General features: G+C 46.2%; 2 protein-coding genes across 11 annotated transcripts in view; both read right to left on the bottom strand.

The window, feature by feature from the left end:
• Window positions 1–14,008, bottom strand: part of kcnc3a (potassium voltage-gated channel, Shaw-related subfamily, member 3a) — a 70,302-nt gene extending 56,294 nt beyond the window's left edge. For 3 of the 9 annotated variants that reach the window (XM_076997085.1, XM_076997084.1, XM_076997086.1), the window contains exons 1-2: window positions 13,164–14,008; window positions 7,075–7,763 (exon numbers count right to left, since the gene is read on the bottom strand). In XM_076997085.1, coding sequence (XP_076853200.1) covers window positions 7,075–7,698 — 624 coding nt within the window. In that variant the 5' untranslated portion in view covers window positions 7,699–7,763; window positions 13,164–14,008. The remainder of the gene's footprint in view (window positions 1–7,074; window positions 7,764–13,163) is intronic. The other 6 variants (XM_076997089.1, XM_076997093.1, XM_076997090.1 and 3 more) reach the window with 4 other exon arrangements.
• A 1,281-nt stretch (window positions 14,009–15,289) lies between these two features.
• On the bottom strand, window positions 15,290–19,083 carry saxo3 (stabilizer of axonemal microtubules 3). Of its 2 annotated transcripts, XM_076997094.1 has the most exons (6): window positions 19,011–19,083; window positions 18,754–18,885; window positions 18,183–18,359; window positions 17,944–18,060; window positions 16,885–16,985; window positions 15,292–15,746 (listed from the first exon to the last, which is right to left on the bottom strand). In XM_076997094.1, the coding sequence occupies exons 2-6, from the start codon at window positions 18,853–18,855 to the stop codon at window positions 15,404–15,406; spliced, it is 840 nt and encodes a 279-aa protein (XP_076853209.1). In that variant the 5' UTR covers window positions 18,856–18,885; window positions 19,011–19,083; the 3' UTR covers window positions 15,292–15,403. The 2 variants fall into 2 exon arrangements, with proteins under 2 accessions (XP_076853210.1, XP_076853209.1); XM_076997095.1 differs by lacking the exon at window positions 18,183–18,359 and having other exon boundaries at window positions 15,290–15,746.
• Between the last annotated feature and the right edge of the window lie 119 nt (window positions 19,084–19,202).

Genomic DNA, 19,202 nt, shown 5'->3' with positions numbered 1-19,202 from the left:
TGAAGTTTCAAAGCCGCAGCGTAAGAGGGCTTTATTATCGCTGACTAGGCACATGGCATGCCGAAGAATTGTCGCGGTTTTTTTTTAACGTAAGACCCTAGCAAATGCACGAGCAATTAAGGCCGTGCGCGAGAGAGGGCGCGCGAGAGAGAGGGCGTGCGCGAGAGAGGGCTGCAGGTCTAACGGACTCGTTCACCGGCGCGCTGGAGAGACGCCAGCGGCTGAAGCGCACGCACACTGCGACTGTCGATTCACGCGCAGCCGATGCTGTTCTTCCCTCGCCGGTATTGGACTCGTCTCCGGTCCGGTGAGCACAGTCACTGCTGCCGCAGTACGCCACGGAGAGAGGCGGACGGTGCAAGAAGTGCCACACACCTCAATACTACTGCACCCAACTGTTCAAGAAGCCAAACGGTGATACCGGGAACGGAAATAATGATGCGTCCGCGAGCAGAATAAACCGTGTTCCCTAAACAAGTAGTGACTAGACCGGTAAGAAAGGAGCGCCCCGTACCCCCTGCTCATCTTCCCACTATATTTAGAGCTTGGTTGATGGTGTTAGAGGAGGGGGCGGTGGGGGAGGGGCGGAGGTGCACTGTCCCATAAATAGGTCTCATTTGAAAATGCGCCTTCGTGTAAATGCTCACCGAAAAGAAATCCAGATAGATCGAAAATGAAAACGCGGCATAATTAAACGTGTATCTACAGCTATATGCGTGAAAACATAAATGAAATGAAATAATACTCTCACGCTATTATATGCATGTCAGAAATGAAAATTGCATAAATGTTATGTTTATTTTCGTACAGAATTGAAGAAAAATGATATTACGCGTTGCAAACTGAAGGCTGCCTTGCCCGACGCGTCCCCTAGGAAGCGCCTCTCTCGCAGGTTGCTAATGAATAAACCAAACCGCGCATGAGAAGTGAGAAGTGAGACCCTTACGCGCCCAATACAGGCGCGACACGTTTCTCATGCACAAAAGACCCCAGAGCTCTGACGCGGAGGGTTATTTTCAGCGCCAACGTTCACCATTCGGTGGTACTAAATGTTTACAAACACCTGCAGGGAAGACAGCCTCGAGCAAAGGGAATGAGCCGTTTTTAGCGCAAGGTACAGAAACTCGGCAAAAGGCCAGAATCAGGTATACAAGAGCACTCAACGTTTTCCGTCTCAGTGAACAACGTAATAAACATCTGGGAAAAAAGATCATTGTCGAGAACATTACATTTGGGTGAAATTAGGGGGCGGGGCATCGCGCTAAAGCGTCGCTGTTAGCTGTGTACTTTGCTGTAAGTATTTACAAGCGAATATCTGATACCCGTCTTCTAACAAACTCGCTCGAACTTCACTAATTCCAGCAAACGTTGTTTTCAGCACTGGACAGCTACCGCCAGTTGCGTCTTGCGCGAGCCAGTAGCGATGCGACTCCAAAGGGTTTCAACAGCCTCGTCGAGTGAGGTTGTTTTCTGCGCAAAATTCCTTGCAGCGTCGTTCCTCTAAGGGAATTCCCTCCCAGAACTGTTGCAAGCACGTCTTTCTTGGATTCTGTCAAGAGACAGTGAATCCTGATACAAAATATATCTCGAATCACACAGTCTCGTACATTTGCAAATTGGTGAACACTGGTGAAAATATGAATTGGTGAAGATTTTGAATTGGTCTGACATGAATGTATGGTCTTTGAAAGTCTAAGAAGAATTTAATAGTAATGTGTAGTAGTTTATTTTAACTTCATGTTCACGTCGCGGAACTCTGCATGTTGCTGAAATTCATTTAATGCTTGTTCATCCTTGGCGAATGGATTTTTGCACGTGAATGGTCATACCGCCGAGGGTTGTTGATAGTCCACTCACCCTAACAACATATGGTGGTACGCTGTAAGGAAACTCCAGACAGTTTGTTCGTGAAGAGGGGAATTTAGTTTTAGAAAATTGGTACACTTTCCACTGGGGGTGGGGGGTGGGGGGGGGGTGGTAATATATATCAATCAAGGATACCAAGGATAGATTTGAGAGAGTGACCAGTCCTTAGGAACCTGGTTTGAGCGATGTACGACATGGACCACCTATACTTGGACCACCTGGACAATATGAAAAATTTAATATCAATCTTTGCATTTCACTGTGAGACCACAGCACGAGCATATCAATCGACAAGATGTCTCAGCGTTCACGCAGAAAAGTGCTTTCCTGCTGGTATTAGTAATGAATCCCCAGCCTTCGTCCCTCTGTCGGTGATAGGGGCCCTGGAGAGTAGCATCCATTTGATTTATGGTTAGCTACGAGCAGGCAGCTCTTAATGAAATGCACTGCGTCTCCGAGTGGCCGTGAGGTCAAGGAAGCACAGAGGCTTTCGACCGCTGGTAGACTCATCGCGTGGAGATTCGGAGGGGCATCTCAGGCATGGCGGGAGAATTAGGTGGGAAATTATAATAACACGAAAAGTCGCTGTGTGAAAGCGAACACGTGAGCAGGTTGCTACGCCACTGCGGTGAAGCAGATGAGCTGCACCAGACTGGGTGTTACAAAAATGCAACATGTATACTAGGGGAAACAACACATAAAGGATTTATAGATGAACAAACTTTCAGTTCCTTCTTCTCTTTCAAATTCACACGCACGCTCGCGCACATAAACCTCTTACAGGCCCCCACCTCCAGCCCTATTGAACTGTTACGCGGCTCGTGCGCGCTGCAGCAGAAATCAGCGCCAGTCAGCTAGTACGAGACGCCGCAGTGTTACGCTATAGCACAGGGAGGTGGGGAGAGAAAGAGAAAGAGTGAGATGGGGGGGGGGGGGGTGCAAGCGATGATTAGTATCGCAACATGATGCTCTGTCCTCATGCAGTAGCCCGCTAATAAACTAGCATACATGTCATAAGTGATGAAAGACCCTCACAGACCTCACTGGCAGTGCCGCCCAGAGGAGACTGGGAATAGCTTTCAAACTGCTACAGATTCCGAATTCTGAATACGATTTTCCCCACATGCACCGTGAACAATAAGCAAAGCTGCTCACACAGCAAAACATGAGGAGAAAGGTGGTGATTAAAATATTGCACTGCTGTGTCCATGATGTCCCGCTAGCGGCTGGACATTCGCTTCAAACCTTGAAGTCCAAGGTCTAATCATCAACAAAAAAAAAGAGTCAGACAAGCTAAAGTGCCACATTTTGGTTTTCTGTTACTTCATGAGTTGCTCAGTGAAAGAGAATATGCTAAAGAAAATAGAGAAGGACTAGAGAACACAGAGAAATAGAACGAGCAGGAAGAGAGAAGAATGTGAGACAGTTACTAGAACCACAAGGAAGATGCTACAGGAAGAAAAAGGGAAACCGCAAAGTTGATATAAAAATTTTTTTTTTAGAGATTTAGGATTTAAAAGCACAGCTGCCTTTCTCCACTGATCTACAATAGATTGCGCAACTTAGAGATCTTGTTGATTTTGTGATCTTGTGTGAGGAGCAGCTAAAACAAACGTGTACTTGAGTGTGCACTTGAGTGTGCAAGTAACCAAACAGGAGCCTTTCACCTTGCCAGCAAGTGTCCTCCCAGTGAGCTAAAATGGCTCTAGCGATGCTGTCTGGTGCTGAGCAAGCATCTGAGGAGTCCCGCACGGCCCCCTCCACAGCCGGCCCGGCGGGAGCCCAGAGGACTCTGAGCCCGGGAGAGACCTTGCGGTCCACACTGTACTGGGACGACATGTCTGCTTGGAGCCTCGTACAGACGAAGGTCTTACGGAACATCTAGACATACTGACTTTTAGTGCGCGTGTGTGTTTGCCTGTCTAAGAGTGAGAACGAGAACAAGAGAGAAGAAAAGATGCAGAGACGGGAGCTCCAAAGGGCCTCTGACATCCTTTTTTAAGCGCACTCTGCTCCGCACTGCTCCAGCCTGGTGGTGAGGTGCACCACCCTGCTGTGGAGCTCATCACAGCAGCGTACTTACAGCCATACTCGAAGAAGCAGGAGAGGCCTGTCCAGATGTTCTTCTCCTCCTCTGCAGGGCTCACTCACTCTCAACCGCAGTCCAAGCTGCACTCAGCACAGCTGCCTTAGCCTCCATCTACCCAGCCCACATCTACACAGCCCACATCTACACAGCCTCCATCTACACAGCCTACATCTACACAGCCCACATCTACACAGCCTCCATCTACACAGCCCACATCTACACAGCCCACATCTACACAGCCTACATCTACACAGCCTCCATCTACACAGCCTACATCTACACAGCCTCCATCTACCCAGCCCACATCTACCCAGCCCACATCTACACAGCCTCCATCTACACAGCCTCCATCTACACAGCCTCCATCTACACAGCCCACATCTACACAGCCTCCATCTACACAGCCTCCATCTACACAGCCCACATCTACACAGCCTCCATCTACACAGCCCACATCTACACAGCCCACATCTACACAGCCTCCATCTACACAGCCCACATCTACACAGCCTCCATCTACACAGCCCACATCTACCCAGCCCACATCTACACAGCCCACATCTACACAGCCTCCATCTACACAGCCCACATCTACACAGCCTCCATCTACACAGCCCACATCTACACAGCCCACATCTACACAGCCTCCATCTACACAGCCCACATCTACACAGCCGCCATCTACACAGCCTCCATCTACACAGCCTCCATCTACACAGCCTACATCTACACAGCCTCCATCTACACAGTCTCCATCTACACAGCCCACATCTACCCAGCCCACATCTACACAGCCTCCATCTACACAGCCCACATCTACACAGCCTCCATCTACACAGCCTCCATCTACCCAGCCCACATCTACACAGCCTCCATCTACACAGCCCACATCTACACAGCCTCCATCTACACAGCCCATATCTACACAGCCTCCATCTACACAGCCCACATCTACACAGCCTCCATCTACACAGCCCACATCTACACAGCCTCCATCTACACAGCCCACATCTACACAGCCTCCATCTACACAGCCTCCATCTACACAGCCCACATCTACACAGCCTCCATCTACACAGCCCACATCTACACAGCCTCCATCTACACAGCCCACATCTACACAGCCCACATCTACACAGCCTCCATCTACCCAGCCCACATCTACACAGCCTCCATCTACACAGCCCACATCTACACAGCCTCCATCTACACAGCCTACATCTACACAGCCCACATCTACACAGCCCACATCTACACAGCCTCCATCTACCCAGCCCACATCTACACAGCCTCCATCTACACAGCCCATATCTACACAGCCTCCATCTACACAGCCCACATCTACACAGCCTCCATCTACACAGCCTCCATCTACACAGCCTACATCTTGAGACAGAAGCCTGTCAGATGACTCCTGTAGCTTCTACTCTGCTTATTAGATGACACAGCTGAAACTTTGCCAAAGCACTCCAGTGCCAGTCTGCATTTTCACACGTGGGTAATTGAATACAGTGGTCAGTGGGGGTAACAAGGACACACAGTGCCTCTGATGTGAAGCGCCAAAGCAATTTACATTCTAAAAGTATCCCCGTGTTTTAAATAAATAAATAAATTTAATAACTTCCAAATGTGAGTGAGTAAGTTTACAAGCCAGCTCTATGAAGTGCTTTATGTCTAAAAAGTGCCGGTTGAATACGCAGACATGAATGTGCTGTCCCAGGACTGCTGAGCGCCCTCACTGCGTTCGGGGTTTGTAAGACCACCGGCTGCAGTCGTGATACCTTCTGCCTCATTGACCTCAATGGCCTCCTTTGATTATGAGTGCAGGTTTGTTCCTTCAGTGTAACACAAGCATAAGTGTATTTCTATGATGTGTTTTCAAGGTCTCAGTTATTATTAAGTAGAATATCGGGTTATGTTATACTAACTACCAGAAATTCAGACAACAGTTCATACTAATAGCCATACCATATACCATATTCTAATATACCATATACCAGGCGTACTCAACTAAATTTGTCCCCGGTCCAATTTTGGCAGATACCTGTGACCTGAGGTCCGGTGCGGGCGGGGGTGGCGAACGTAAGTTGTTGAGCGGGGGGTGGGGGGAATGGCGAACCTAACACTCGTGACGGAGGGTTTTTTCAATAGCCCTGAAATAAATGCTACGGTTTTGTTTTGGTCCGTATCCAGTTAATCAGGAATGAGATTGGGTCCGGACAGGACTGCGTTCGGGTCCGGATCCGGACCGCGGTCCGCCAGTTGAGTACCCCTGCCATATACTAATGCATAAAGGCGAGTGTTCAAACTTTATTCACAACAGGCATTTGGTTGATTTTAGTCACAGAAATGGGTAAAGAAATGGAATGAATGAACACAGAAGAAGTTCTATAGACCTGAGTCAGGTGAAATTATACATCTTCTTGAGACTTATTTCAGATAAAGGTTTACAGGAATAAAGGTTTACAAAACCCAAACCTCTCAGGGGGAAATCAAAAATGAGAAAGCTGTAGAGAGTTGGTTGGGAGGGTGAAGAGAGAGATAGAGAGAGGGAGAGGAAGAGAGAGAGGATGGTGAGACTGAGTAAAGTATACGGGAACGAGATAGCGAGAGAAAGGGCCAACGGGCAGATCTTGTCCTAATAGAGACTGACTGATGCGAGGGGCAGAGACGGGTGGGTTGAGCGAGTGAGAGGGATTGGTCCCATCCTCTCCGCAGGACAAAGGGACTATTTAATGAAGCGAGAGAAAGTGGCGCGGGGGGGGGGGGGGGGGGGGGGGGGGGGGGGTGTGACTGCCGCAGGCATGAGACGCAGACTTAATGGGTAAATAACGCGTAGAACGGGGGGTGTCACCTGGAGTGATGAGAGGACAGTGTGGGACAGAGACAGAAGCTCAAAGGTATCAGGCTGCTGAAAGTCTATGAAATTAAGTCATGTTAACGAAAACCTGAACTTGATCAAATTGATCAAATCTATGACTTCTCACATTTGGGCTGTGACATCTGGGATGAGTAAACGTGTAATTTTTTTGGGGTTTTTTTTTGCGTATTGTTGTCGCTGAGCGAGTGGTGAGTGTTGGAGCGTGTTGTGAGTCCCTGAGACGCCTCGACGGACTCACCCTGGCATACTTAGAGGAGTAGGGATCCTCGAAGAGCGCCCAGATGCGCGGCTGCCAAACGCTCCAACAGCTGGGCTTGTGCCCGTCCTCCTGCAGGCACAGTCGCTTCAGGTCCCCGTCCGCGCCGCCCGTCAGCGCCGGGTCATCCTCCGGCAGGTCCGGTTCCGGCGTCTCGAAGCTGTCCAGCGCCTCCTCGGCGTCTCGGTGTTGTCGGTAGTTCATCCAGCAGCATGCCTCCACGTCTGTCTCGTCGATGCCCCAGAAAGCGAGCTCCTCCTCAAAGAGCGGACCGCACACGTCGCCGGGACAGTGCAACTTCCCTGTGCGGTAATAGTTCAGAATGAAAGCGAACGTGTGGGGGTGGCGATCGAAGAAGAACTCGTCGGATTTGGGGTCGTAGTCGAAGTTACTGAAGGCGTCCGGTTCGGTGAGCCAGGACAGCCGCGTCCCCGGCAGGGTCTTCAGGGTGCTGCGGTACGTCTCGTGCCGAATTCCCCCGCAGTTGATCACTATTTTCTCGCTTTCTGATGGACAAGTCATGTCGGCGCTGTAACATGCTTTGTTGGACGACTTGTTTCCACCCTTGCGCCCTTTGAAAGAGGAGACACACACCGAACTGAGCATAGAGGATCGGGGGGAGGGAGAGGTAGAGACCGAGAACGGAGAAGGGAGGGAGGAGGAGGAGGAGCCTGCAAAGAGAGCGGGAGAAAAAAGGGGGGGAGGGTGAGAGGAGAGATTTGTTACAAGGGATGATTAGAACTATTCTTCAACATAGCAAGTTAAATCTACTTGTCTACATCCCATCTAGTCGTGAGGCGGGTAGTCAGTCTGCAGCATGGACGCCGTCTCACTAACCTCCTCATATCCGCCGGATATTCTGATTGTACGGAGGGGGAATTTTCAAGGAACTTTGCACCAACAAGAAACTACAGGTGCTGCACATGCGGCTGATGTGTTAGAGCTGATTTGAGTAGCAAACACATCGCAGGAAGAGCAGAGCGATTGAGGATGCTTGCGCTGAACCAACAGTTTGTAAGTTTGCTTGTCTTCCTAACAGGTGCGTTCCATATCAGTACCTTCACAGGCCAAGATGATGACCGGTAGGTGAAAATACCTGTTATCTTGAAATGCAGAATTGTAAAGAGAGGTGTAATGCATTTATACTACACAGATCGACAGTCACAGATTGACAGGAGTGGAGCATACGCTTGTGTGTAGTAGCAGAGGCTTGTCAGAGACACATAAAACATTACACAATAAATAGGATGGCTTATGGAGGCTCTGCTGTGGTCCACTGCCTTAGCCTCCGTCTCCCAGCCCTCTATTATCATGGGCCCAGCACTTCCAATGAGGAGCGCGAGGAGAGGGAGGGGGGGGATAGCACAAGAGAATGGGAGAGAGGGAGGGAGAGAGAAAGGGAGAGGGATTGTGGGGGAAGAGAGGAGGAGAAAGCTAAAGGCAGAACGATTATTTGCTGAGCTCCACAAAATGGTGAGAGAAGACTGCGGAGCTTTAATTCTCCCTCTCTCTGCTCTTCTCTCTGTGTAGCACTGGAACGGCACGCAGTCCATTCAGGACAGTACAACGTTAACCCCATCAGTGCTGGTGCAGACCAAGCTGCATCAAATGATGTGTGTATGAATGTCTTTATACTGTCATTAAAAAAAAGCAAAAATGACATCCTTAGAAAGTCCTAACTGCTATAACAGAATGCCTCAGACACACACAACACACGGGCAAACCGCACGCCCTGCACCTTGTGGCCAGCAGATATGAGCATCGGCGGTGGAAAAGTCACTGATTTTTTTTTTTTTTTACTGCAGTAAAACAAAGAATGACTCTCTCCTCCTCCTCCATAGTTCTGTAGGAATGGCGGGAGCCTCAGGAAGCTTCCACCTCGGCCCTCTCAGATAATCCCTCCCAGCCCTGACTCCCACTTTCAGATTCTGTCAAAACACTGAGATTATAGAGGAGAGTCAGAATCCTCTCTAATCTCTCCCTCTCTCTCTTTTTTGCAGCTCACGCTGCCTCTTTCTCCTCCATGTGTCACCACTCTATCTGTTTCTTTTCTTCTTCTTGTTTATGTGTGTCTTTTACACTGAGCTGTCTGACTGTCAAAAAGTGAGTAAATCATTGCAGTCTTTGAGTCACCTTCTCCATGAACTCAACGTCTCCCACATATCTATTCTTTTACATTTTACTCTTAGCGATACGGCTGTTATTAGCTTGGTTTCTCCTCGTTTCAAAATCTCAATCACTCTTCAATAATCTCTCTCTCTCTCTCTTTATCACTAGCACATAGAGCTTCACAAAGCACCCACAAACTGTTGCAGTAACTTGGGAGGAAAACCTTAGGAAGAAGAAGACGCACAAACAAAGGTGACTAAAGAATTTTTTTGTATGTAGGAAAAGAACAAAAAAATGATCAGTGGGAAAATTTGGTAAAATTAAAAAAACAAGCCACCAGTTGTGTTCCGTAGTTCTGTAAATGGAAAAGTATCTCTCACTTTCGCACATTACTGAAATTTAATGGGAAAATGGAGATAACCAAATACTGTATATAGCATGTGATGTTGAGGAATGGAATCCAGGTATGGAGGTACATTCCACCTACAATGCTTCTCATAATACTGCATTTTCTGGAGGGAATGAAGCATTGTAGGTGTTTAGGCTAACATATCCCATGTTACATTTTATCCAAATATTGCTAGCAGTATAAGCAGAAAACCGCAACCTGCTTATGCGGATGATTAGTGCAGCAGGAATGAGGGGTATGATCAGGCTGTGTGGCTTGTAGTGTATCTCAGTGTTATTAGCAATGTTATATTAGCACTAAGCTACAGATGATACATATTTTCTTGCAATAATCGTTTCGTGCCTGGCTGTTCAGTTGTAATCATTCTTCAATTAATCCATCATTCATTTTATTGGGCGAGCAACCATTTTATCATTCATTTTATTTGTTTGTTTTATATTAAGATCCACGAAGCAGCAGCAGCACAATTTGTGATAGTAGACTAAACATCCTGAAATGAGAGAAAGAGACAGAGAGAGAGAGAGAGAGAGAGAGAGAAAGACATAGATGGAGACAGAGACAGAGACATAGATGGAGTCAGAAAGAGAGAGAGAGAGACATAGATGGAGACAGAGAGAAAGAGACATAGATGGAGACCGAGTCAGAAAGAGAGAGCGAAAGAGAGAGAGAGAGAGAGAGAGAGAGATGGAGACAGAGAGAGAGAGACATAGATGGAGACAGAGTCAGAGAGAGAGAGAGAGAGAGAGAGAGAGAGAGAGAGAGAGAGAGAGAGAGAGAGAGAGCTCTAAGGGATCTTTGCTACCCCTTTTTAAGCCCACACTGACTCCATATTGCTGGTGATGAGGACGAACATTAGTAGAAACGAACATTAGAAGAGTCCTGAGGTGAAAAGGTAAGAGTAATAAGAACACAGTTGACAACAGCAGAGACGAGGACTGAAATAAGCACGTAGCACAGGACTGAGATGCTGTATTAATACGACACACCTGTGGTAGAAAACGCGGTAAGCAAAAGGACCGAGGGAACAAACATCATACAAAAGAGGAGGGGAAGAAGAGAGCCGGTTGCGAAGAGACACTGATAGATTATTAGGTGTGCTGACTGAGCGAAAACAAGCCACTAAAAAAGGAAGCCACTGTAAAGTGTGTGTGCGCGCGCGTGTGGGAGTACTCCAAGTGTGTTTGAGCTTAAAGGCGGGAGGTGTTGGAAAGGATGGCCGTGCCTGTAGAGGACAGGAACACTCCAGCTGGGAAAGAACACAACAGACCCGAGGTGGATGAACACAAGGACTGCTGGGCAGAAAAGCGAGGGATGAAGGAGGATGGAAGAACGAAAGAAAGACGCTCTCAACAGAAAGGGCAAGTCGCGGCCAGCGTTTTCCCACGGTGCCTTTCTGCTGTCCCGCTCTTTGACACGCCGCTGTGCGGGAGCGCGGTCGTATGAAGCCCCGTTGGTGCAGTGCTTGTTTTGCTGCTTTTCTCCCGCGTACCCCACTGCAGTTTGCAGTGGCGCTGAAGGGCCACCTAGAGGCCCAAGCAGGTAACTACACACCCCAAAATACTGCAGTCCCCCCCTTCTGCTCTTTCCGCTTCAGTATGGATGGATTACGATAGCTACTGGCCCTTCTGTTGATTTTAAGCTTTACGCATTCTCTCATGGGGCTTTGGGCATGTGTGTAAGACGCATATTTCTGAACTTCTTAAGATTAAATAATGAACTCTGAATAGGATGATGGTTGATATGTCTGATGAAAACTCCCTTTATCCCTCTCTCTGTTCTGTGTACCTCACAGCCAAGTTGCTTGAGTTCAACACTTACCTACAATAACAGAAGGGGGAAAACACTAGGGGTAACACTATTACCAATAAAGAAAGAGACATCTAGAAGGTCATCAGCAGGATGTCACCTCTGATCTGAAGCAAATCAAGGCTCTGAATGTTAACAGGATCGCTCCAATCAGAAAGTCACCGTTTATACAGCATAAACAAAATGTGAGAGATTGTGTGTGTATGTATGAGAGAGCGAGACAGAGAGAGAGAGAGAGAGAGAGAGAGAGAGAGAGAGAGAGAGAAAGAAATAGGCAGGGGAAGTAGTAGGAAAGGAGGACTTGTATTACAACAAAAGCACGAGACCTTTTTGACTACATCCCTGTATCTAGAACTAACATCATTCTTAAGATAGTTTAACTACCTCCCCCCCCCCTCCTCCAACCCCATCTCTCGTTAAAACCTAATTAATAAAAGTGCCCTCTCCGGTTAATTACAATCTCTTTATAGTTTCCCATTAAGCACTTAGGGATTGGAACCGGAGAGAGAAGTAGAGAGATGGGATATAACTGTGTTAAGCCAAATCACATCTGAATGTGATGGCAACTATTCTTAGCTGAGTATGGGGAGGTATTGGTGTTGGTGGTGTGGGGAGGGGCATATAAGAGGAGGAGGAAAAGAGGGAAGGGACAAGAGGTGGGAGGTGAAAGGTCAAGCCACTATAAGACGGGGTCACATCATATGACCTCAAGATGTGGTCTCAAGTAAATGTGTCACTGTAATGAACAGTGAGAGAGAATGAAATAAGAGAAAAAGGGGAGTGAGAATGATGGGTGATAATTAGTAAGAAAGGACGACTGAGCTGATAACAGCCATATTACTACAGTGAAATATAAGAGAATCACAGAGAGAGAGAGAACATCGTGAAACAAAAAGAGACAATGCACAAAGCCCACGATCTTTAATTCACTCGTTTAGATTGACAGAGGCAGACAGATCAGGGTAAAATGCGGACATAAACAAAAGAAAGAGTGTTGACTAACGAGATGTTAATGTCAATGTGAGAGACAAAGAGACAAAGAGACAAAGAGCGAGAAACAAACTGAGAAATTAGAGAGCATTCTGACTCGTCACTGTCATCTGGGTGCTTATGCAGAATTTGAAATCTGAAGTGGCAATTCTCGAGGAGTCACCACGACTCTGAACGTTCAGAAAACAGTGACCCTGCCACAAACCCCACCATGGATGCTCCATTAAATGAAGAACCTCTAGGTAGCAAACGCACTGGAGACCCACAACCATTATTTGTGGTGGGTGGGGAATACAGAAGATAAGTGTATAAAAGTATGGAGCAGGTCCGGGGGGGGGGGGGGGGGGGGGGGGGGGGGGGTTACGTGAAGTTTGTAGGCTGCAGCACAAGATAATCAATTAGAAGAACAGGTATAAGGGCTTGGAAAGGGAATTTTAAATTATTTGTTTTAGCAGTACCGGTCTAACTCTGCTTTTGTATCATACATCTGCTGCGTGAGCACATTCAGAGCTGAGTGGTACATTGCCTGCTGTGTTTGAAATTCTGCCATCTTATGTCACACAACTCATTATTTTTTCTTTCTTTCCATTTCTAAATTATATGCAGAGTGAAACTGGGCACGGCTGCGCAGAAGGAACATACTTGTTGAGTCTTTTAATTGAATGTATACATTTCCCCCAACATCTTGTGCACAAAATCACGACACAAACCCGCTGATACACGCATATACACATCACAAACACCTATAAGTACTTACTCGCTTTGGGTCTGTCTCGGTTCGTGCGTACGCTGTGTGCGTGTCAATGACCGCGCACACATTAACACACGAACGGAACTAGATGGTGGGCTTTTTGATCTGTTAACTGAAGGTACTCTTCCCGGAGAGACGTCCGTCTCATCCACCAGAAGTCCTGCTTGCTGGATGTGGTTAGGGGTTTGAACTAAATGTTGCAGCTGACGGCGTGACTTTTGTGCGCTGGAGCTCTCTACCCCCTCGTGCCGGTTCCTACCGCCGCGCTCCTGAGATTTGACACATTTTGTGTGTGCTAAATACACCTGTACTCCAGGATCTCTCATAAATGAATTAGCTTTGTTAAAAACATTAACAGCACTACAGTACGTTTAGTTGTGTGTTTTCTTTTGCAATTATAAAGATGTACTGCAAAAATTGAAATAACGTTATCCTCCCTGAACGGCACAGCCCAAAATGACCAGAGGAACCGCCGGGAATCACCTCTCCCTCCCTCTACCGCACGCGCTCACGTCTAATAGTAGTATCTCTTTCTTCTTAATATTCCTTCCTTCTCAGTCTTCACCCGTTTCCGTAGTCCCAAATGACGGTCGGGGTTCAAACGAAACCACCCTACACGGATTCAACACCCGTGCGAATACGACAGACTGTGTTGAATTGATGCAATCCCTGACATCTACATACACTCGTCCGTTCGTCTCTCCTTTTTTTTCTGTCGATGTGTGTTTAAGTAAATTGGGATTTTCGTGCAAAGTAGTCCTTAGGATATTCTAGTGGTCACTCTGATTTCCTCCCTCTCTCTCTCTCTCTCTTTCTCACCCCACCTCGCCTGTTCTGTTCATGGAAAGGTAACAGCCGGTGCCCCCCTCCCCGGACCCCACCCTGAGTCATTTAACCATCTGTGTGCCAGGAGCGGAGTGTTGCATTACTGTGTAACGCAATTGCAACCTATCCCAAATACTAGTAACGTATAATATAACGGACGGACAGGATTTATCCTCATTATGAAAATACATTAGAAAACACAGCAGCATGAATTGGGAGACACTTATTTTGTTTTGAACCCGTGCCACGTGTACTGATAAACTTAGCCGTCAGTTTAAAAAAGAGAACTGAAACCAAATATATGAAAAGCGCTATTATTAGTCTGAGCCTTCTGAAGAGGACCGGTTGCCTATTCTCAGACCGGTTTTCGTTTTAATCAAGGTTATGTGGAATTGGATCCGCCCGAGTGCGGCCTTGGAAGAGCAGACATGGTCGGTATACACGAGAACTTCGTTTTGAACACAAATCGGTTATGGCGTTATTTCACCCACTTTGGATTTATGGCCTTATTGTCCGTATGGCGCGCGCGACCGGTCAGTTGACCCACCAAATAGTCGGTGCGGAATTCAGAGCCGTCGTCGCTTATCGGACCTGCGTGAATTACTACCTTGACGGAGAAGGGCCCCACCCAGCAGGACGAAAGCCTCACGTCCTTGTGCGGCTGCTCCCTTCGGTCAGTGGGTGGTCGCAGTGCTCGTAATTCACAAAGCGAAGACGTGACCCTGCCTCAGAAACCCAAAGACACGTGCGCGCACAAACGCGTTTCATTCACATTTACTGGACATCATCCAGCTGATGATCTCTGATGAAACTGCACTTTATACAAAACACCAGATTTAGCCGAGTCCATAGCTAATCGTAATGTTTATAGCACATATGATGACGCCAGTATTGTTTGCCATTAAGAATTTCTCTTCTGGCACATTGCCATAAGAGGCACAGAGGGAGGAGAGCGCGGGCCAGGGCCCCGGAGAATAGGGGCGGGAGAAACTCACATTGATTCAAAGGCTAATTTGTAAGACGCTGCCAAATACACTCTTTTTCTTCCACTATTGCCACCCCTGTCTCACTCTCTGACTGTCTTCGATTGCATGCTGTGTAGATCAGAGGCAGTGCTCTGTGTATACACTCCTGTCCTGTTCAGCTATCTGTGTGAAGTTAACTGCATGTTCAGCAAGGTTACTCACATGTACAGCAGTACACACACACACACACACACACACACACACACACACTCACACACTGGACCATCACCAGTATTCTGTTTACAGTCACCTTGCTCTCTCTAACTTGCATACAAGCATTTACCAATAAAACGTTTATTATGCCCACAGAAAAAAGCAAAAGTATGTGATATCAAATTTAAATGTAATTCAATAAAATACAATTTATTAACCAATTCAGCCAATCCCCTGTTGTCTTCACAACAGCACCGTGTTCCTGTGTCCATAGTTCTGGTTCTCTGTGACGTACATCTTTGGAACCTCCAGGATATGCTGCAGTAAACTTTTCCCACCCGCGTCTTTTCCCCAGTCAGGGGCAGGGGTGGAGAATATGGGTGGAGGATTAGGAACAGCAAAACTATCCATATATTGACTAGATTTACTCCCATGGGGTAATGGCACGGAGGGGCGGGGCAACTGAGGCTGCGCGGCCACACTGGGCGGGGCCTTGCGAGTGGGAAGACGAATGAGAGCGCCACTCTTGGTCATGGTTCCCTGAATGGGTGGAGCATCAAGTGCAGAAGAAGGAGACAATTCAGACCTGGAACAGACATGAATGTGATTATGAAAGGGAAACATGAAAGGGTCTGAATGATGAGCATGAAGGCTATAGGTCACTAATTTACAGATACATATCTGAGCTGCTGACTCGCTGTATTTCATGTCCATTAGTTTCCTGCTTCATCATCGTATCATTCATTTAACACAAACGGCCTTGTCAATACGGACATATTTTGGGGTTTGTGGGCCCACTGTGAACAGTATTTCATCTTCCAGCATGATGGGAAAACCTCTCCAAACACCCTTTACTGCTACCTGCCAAAGGTAACCCATCTCTAAGCTTCTAAAACCCAGAAAGAGTGATTTAAATTTCCTTTATATAAAGTGCTACCAGAAGGTTCAGTGACCCTATAGCACTGCAAGTATTCAGGGAAGAGGAATCTGAAAAAGCAGTTACACAGTCAGGATTTACCCAAGTGATTCTCAGAGATGCTCTTCAGGGGCCTCATCACTGTATTCAGAACGGCACTCAACACTGCATTCAGAACGGCACTCAACACTGCATTCAGCGCTGCGTTCAACACTGCACTCCCTTATGTAACATGATATAATCTGCTCTTTATCTCCAGTGCCAAGATCAGGGAAGACACCTGAAATATGAGGTGATGTGGTGCTCGAAATATGTGGATGGCAGTGACTGCTGTTGGCCAGGGGCAGAAATGCAAAGGTCAACAGCAGTAGCTTGTTTAAACGTCTGATCTAATTCTACAGAACATACACAGGCAGCTCATTTGCCAAAACTGGGAAAAATCATCTGGAGAACAAAATTGTTCAGCAATGACCGATTCCTTCAGACGCAGCATGAAAAAAGCCAGCATATAAAAGATGAAATAACATACACTGCACATAAACAACCTGTTTCAATCCAATTTGTTTTCTAGCTCTTTTTACATCTTTCTTTGCTTTTAATGGTTATGATTTGCAATAACAAATCCAATAAAATTTCTAGTTTGTAAACACAAAACATGCCTCTTTTTGTATTTATGATCAAATATGCAAAGGGATTTGATCAGCATTAACAAATGCACCGCTGAGACCACATTTGACTAAAAAGCACCCACTAGAGGTCCAATTCATACATGCTGCTACACTGCCATCTGGTGGTGGAGTGTCATTACCTGCAGAAGTGTCTGTAGTCTGATTGAGTTGTGCTGAACAGTGGCTCTTTGGGCAGAAGGGCCAGGGCTGAATGAGCAGTATTCAGCTGTCCATATAGTGCCTGGTTTAAAAAAATAAAAATAATAATTAAAACAATAATAATAAAGAATGAAAAAATGTAATAGGCAGCATGGCTTTCACTCTCAGCACTGGAGCAACACAATCTTAGGCTTGGTAGAGCTCTCCAAAATGCCTTGCATGAATTATCATTATTATCATTAATACATTCACTTCCATTCTGACTGCCATGCTAATGTGCTCTGCTGTCTGCCTCATTCTCACCTCATAATCTTCTCTCACTCGTCTGGCCATTTACTGCACCAGTCATTGCTTTGAACCTACCCACCTGAACTCACTCCTCAACCCCCTTAAAAAGCCAAATCTACACACTCAGATACAGCTTGAAGCTTATGTTTACACAGTCACATTCATTTTTACCATTGCCCAAATTTATAAATGTTATTTTATATTTAAGGGTTGTTTTGATTTTTTTAGTAAAAAAATACCTGCATACAGTATTTACTGTTACCATAAACACCTATTTGTTAATAATTCAGTGGATTTCTTTTATTCTCTGCTTTTATACAAATACAATCTGAAAATGTGGTATAAACACCTGAAAGGTGTGAATGCTGCCATGACAACAAGGGTATAAAATGTGTGTGGTGTATTGTTAATTACCATGGCAGTACCTTAGATGAATTTTATTTTATTTATTTTTATTTTAGAAGAACTATAAGATCAAAATGGTCATATTAAAGCTTATGCAAATCAAACACTTATTACAGGCACGTAATTCATCTATTTGAAAAGGTAAGCAGTCCCAAACTTTTGATGACTGTTGTACATACAATGTTTTATGTTTACATTTTCTGTCTTTCACAAGTACATGGACTTTGGTAATAGCCCAGGCATCTTTAACACTGCAGAGAAGACCCTGAAAATAAAGAGCTCATGCTATCTAGATTCACAACCATGGTCATATTACAGGCAGAGTTGTGATGTGCGGCTGCTCTTACCTGCAGGGTTTTGTAGTAGCCCATGGGGGCTTCATGGGATGCTGATTGGCCCTTGTAGCAATCGTGCGTCTCACTGATTGGTGCAGAGACAACCCTGAGTGATTCACAAGCCTGTAGCTGTAGCAAGACATACACAAACACATTATGCACACACACAACAATAAAACTTTCAAAATAAACAAATATTTATAGTTTGTCTCATGTAAACGCTCCCTGCATGCACGCACACGCACACACACCTTCTGTGCCAGTTCATTCAGATAGTGTGTGCGCCAGTGAGGAGGGGCTTTAGAATACACAACCCTGCTGTGGAGGCCATTGGTTTTATGATCATGTTCAGTGGTGGAGGTGGGGCTGTAATGCAGGGCCCCAGAGCCCCAGGCCTTCTGCTGGAGAAGAGGAGGAAGAACTGTGTTCTGGAGCACACAGCAGAGGACAGAAGAACAGCAGTTACTCTCTTCCGTCATCCAGAAACGTCCAATCTAGTGTATGAAGAGAAGCCCAACTGCCTCCTACATTTACTGATTAGATCCGAAACCTGGCATCAGCATACTGTCCAAAAAAGGCAGACTATGGCACTTCAGGGAGGAATATTTTAGCCAGACATAGCGAATTTGTGGCGATAAAAAAGCTGAAAATTGCAAAGTATGCCTAGTTCAGTGTATCGAGTAAGAAAGGTCACGACCGTTATTTTATACTGTATTTATGTTATATTCAAAATAATATTAAATTATATCTGTATATAATTATACCATAGGACAGTGTTTTTTGAAAGCTTCGTAAGTATACAGGTGTAATTTAATGACACACCTTAGTGCTGTGGGTGTGAAAAGGAAGCGCTCGCGCATGCGCATGTCCAACGCCCGTGCTGGTCTCGCGGAGGCTCCGCTTCTCTTTACATAAACGATACATCAGCTCACTCGGAAACCGAGACTTCTCACTCTATAAGACATGAGCAAAGTACAAATGCTCTTCAAACCGAAACAGAAAGGACCAACCGACTCCACGAGTAAAATGTTTAGAATGTGAAAACATCTTGTTATTTATGTAAATGGAGAACGTCTAACCTCGTTTTACAGCGTTCAGGTTTACGGTTTGATGTCGCTATGGAAACCTAGTTAGTAGCATTCCAACCGGAACACTCGGGAGCTGCTGGAACTCATATCCGGTAGCGCCCTGGCTAAACTCGAACCTAGAACATGGTCGAGTTATCTAATGCTCATTACATTCACACAAACAATTTCAGTCCTCCACCAGAC

The sequence above is a fragment of the Brachyhypopomus gauderio genome, chromosome 2, assembly GCF_052324685.1.
Source record: "Brachyhypopomus gauderio isolate BG-103 chromosome 2, BGAUD_0.2, whole genome shotgun sequence".
Taxonomy (NCBI): domain Eukaryota; kingdom Metazoa; phylum Chordata; class Actinopteri; order Gymnotiformes; family Hypopomidae; genus Brachyhypopomus; species Brachyhypopomus gauderio.
This window is presented reverse-complemented; position numbering and strand designations above follow the sequence as displayed.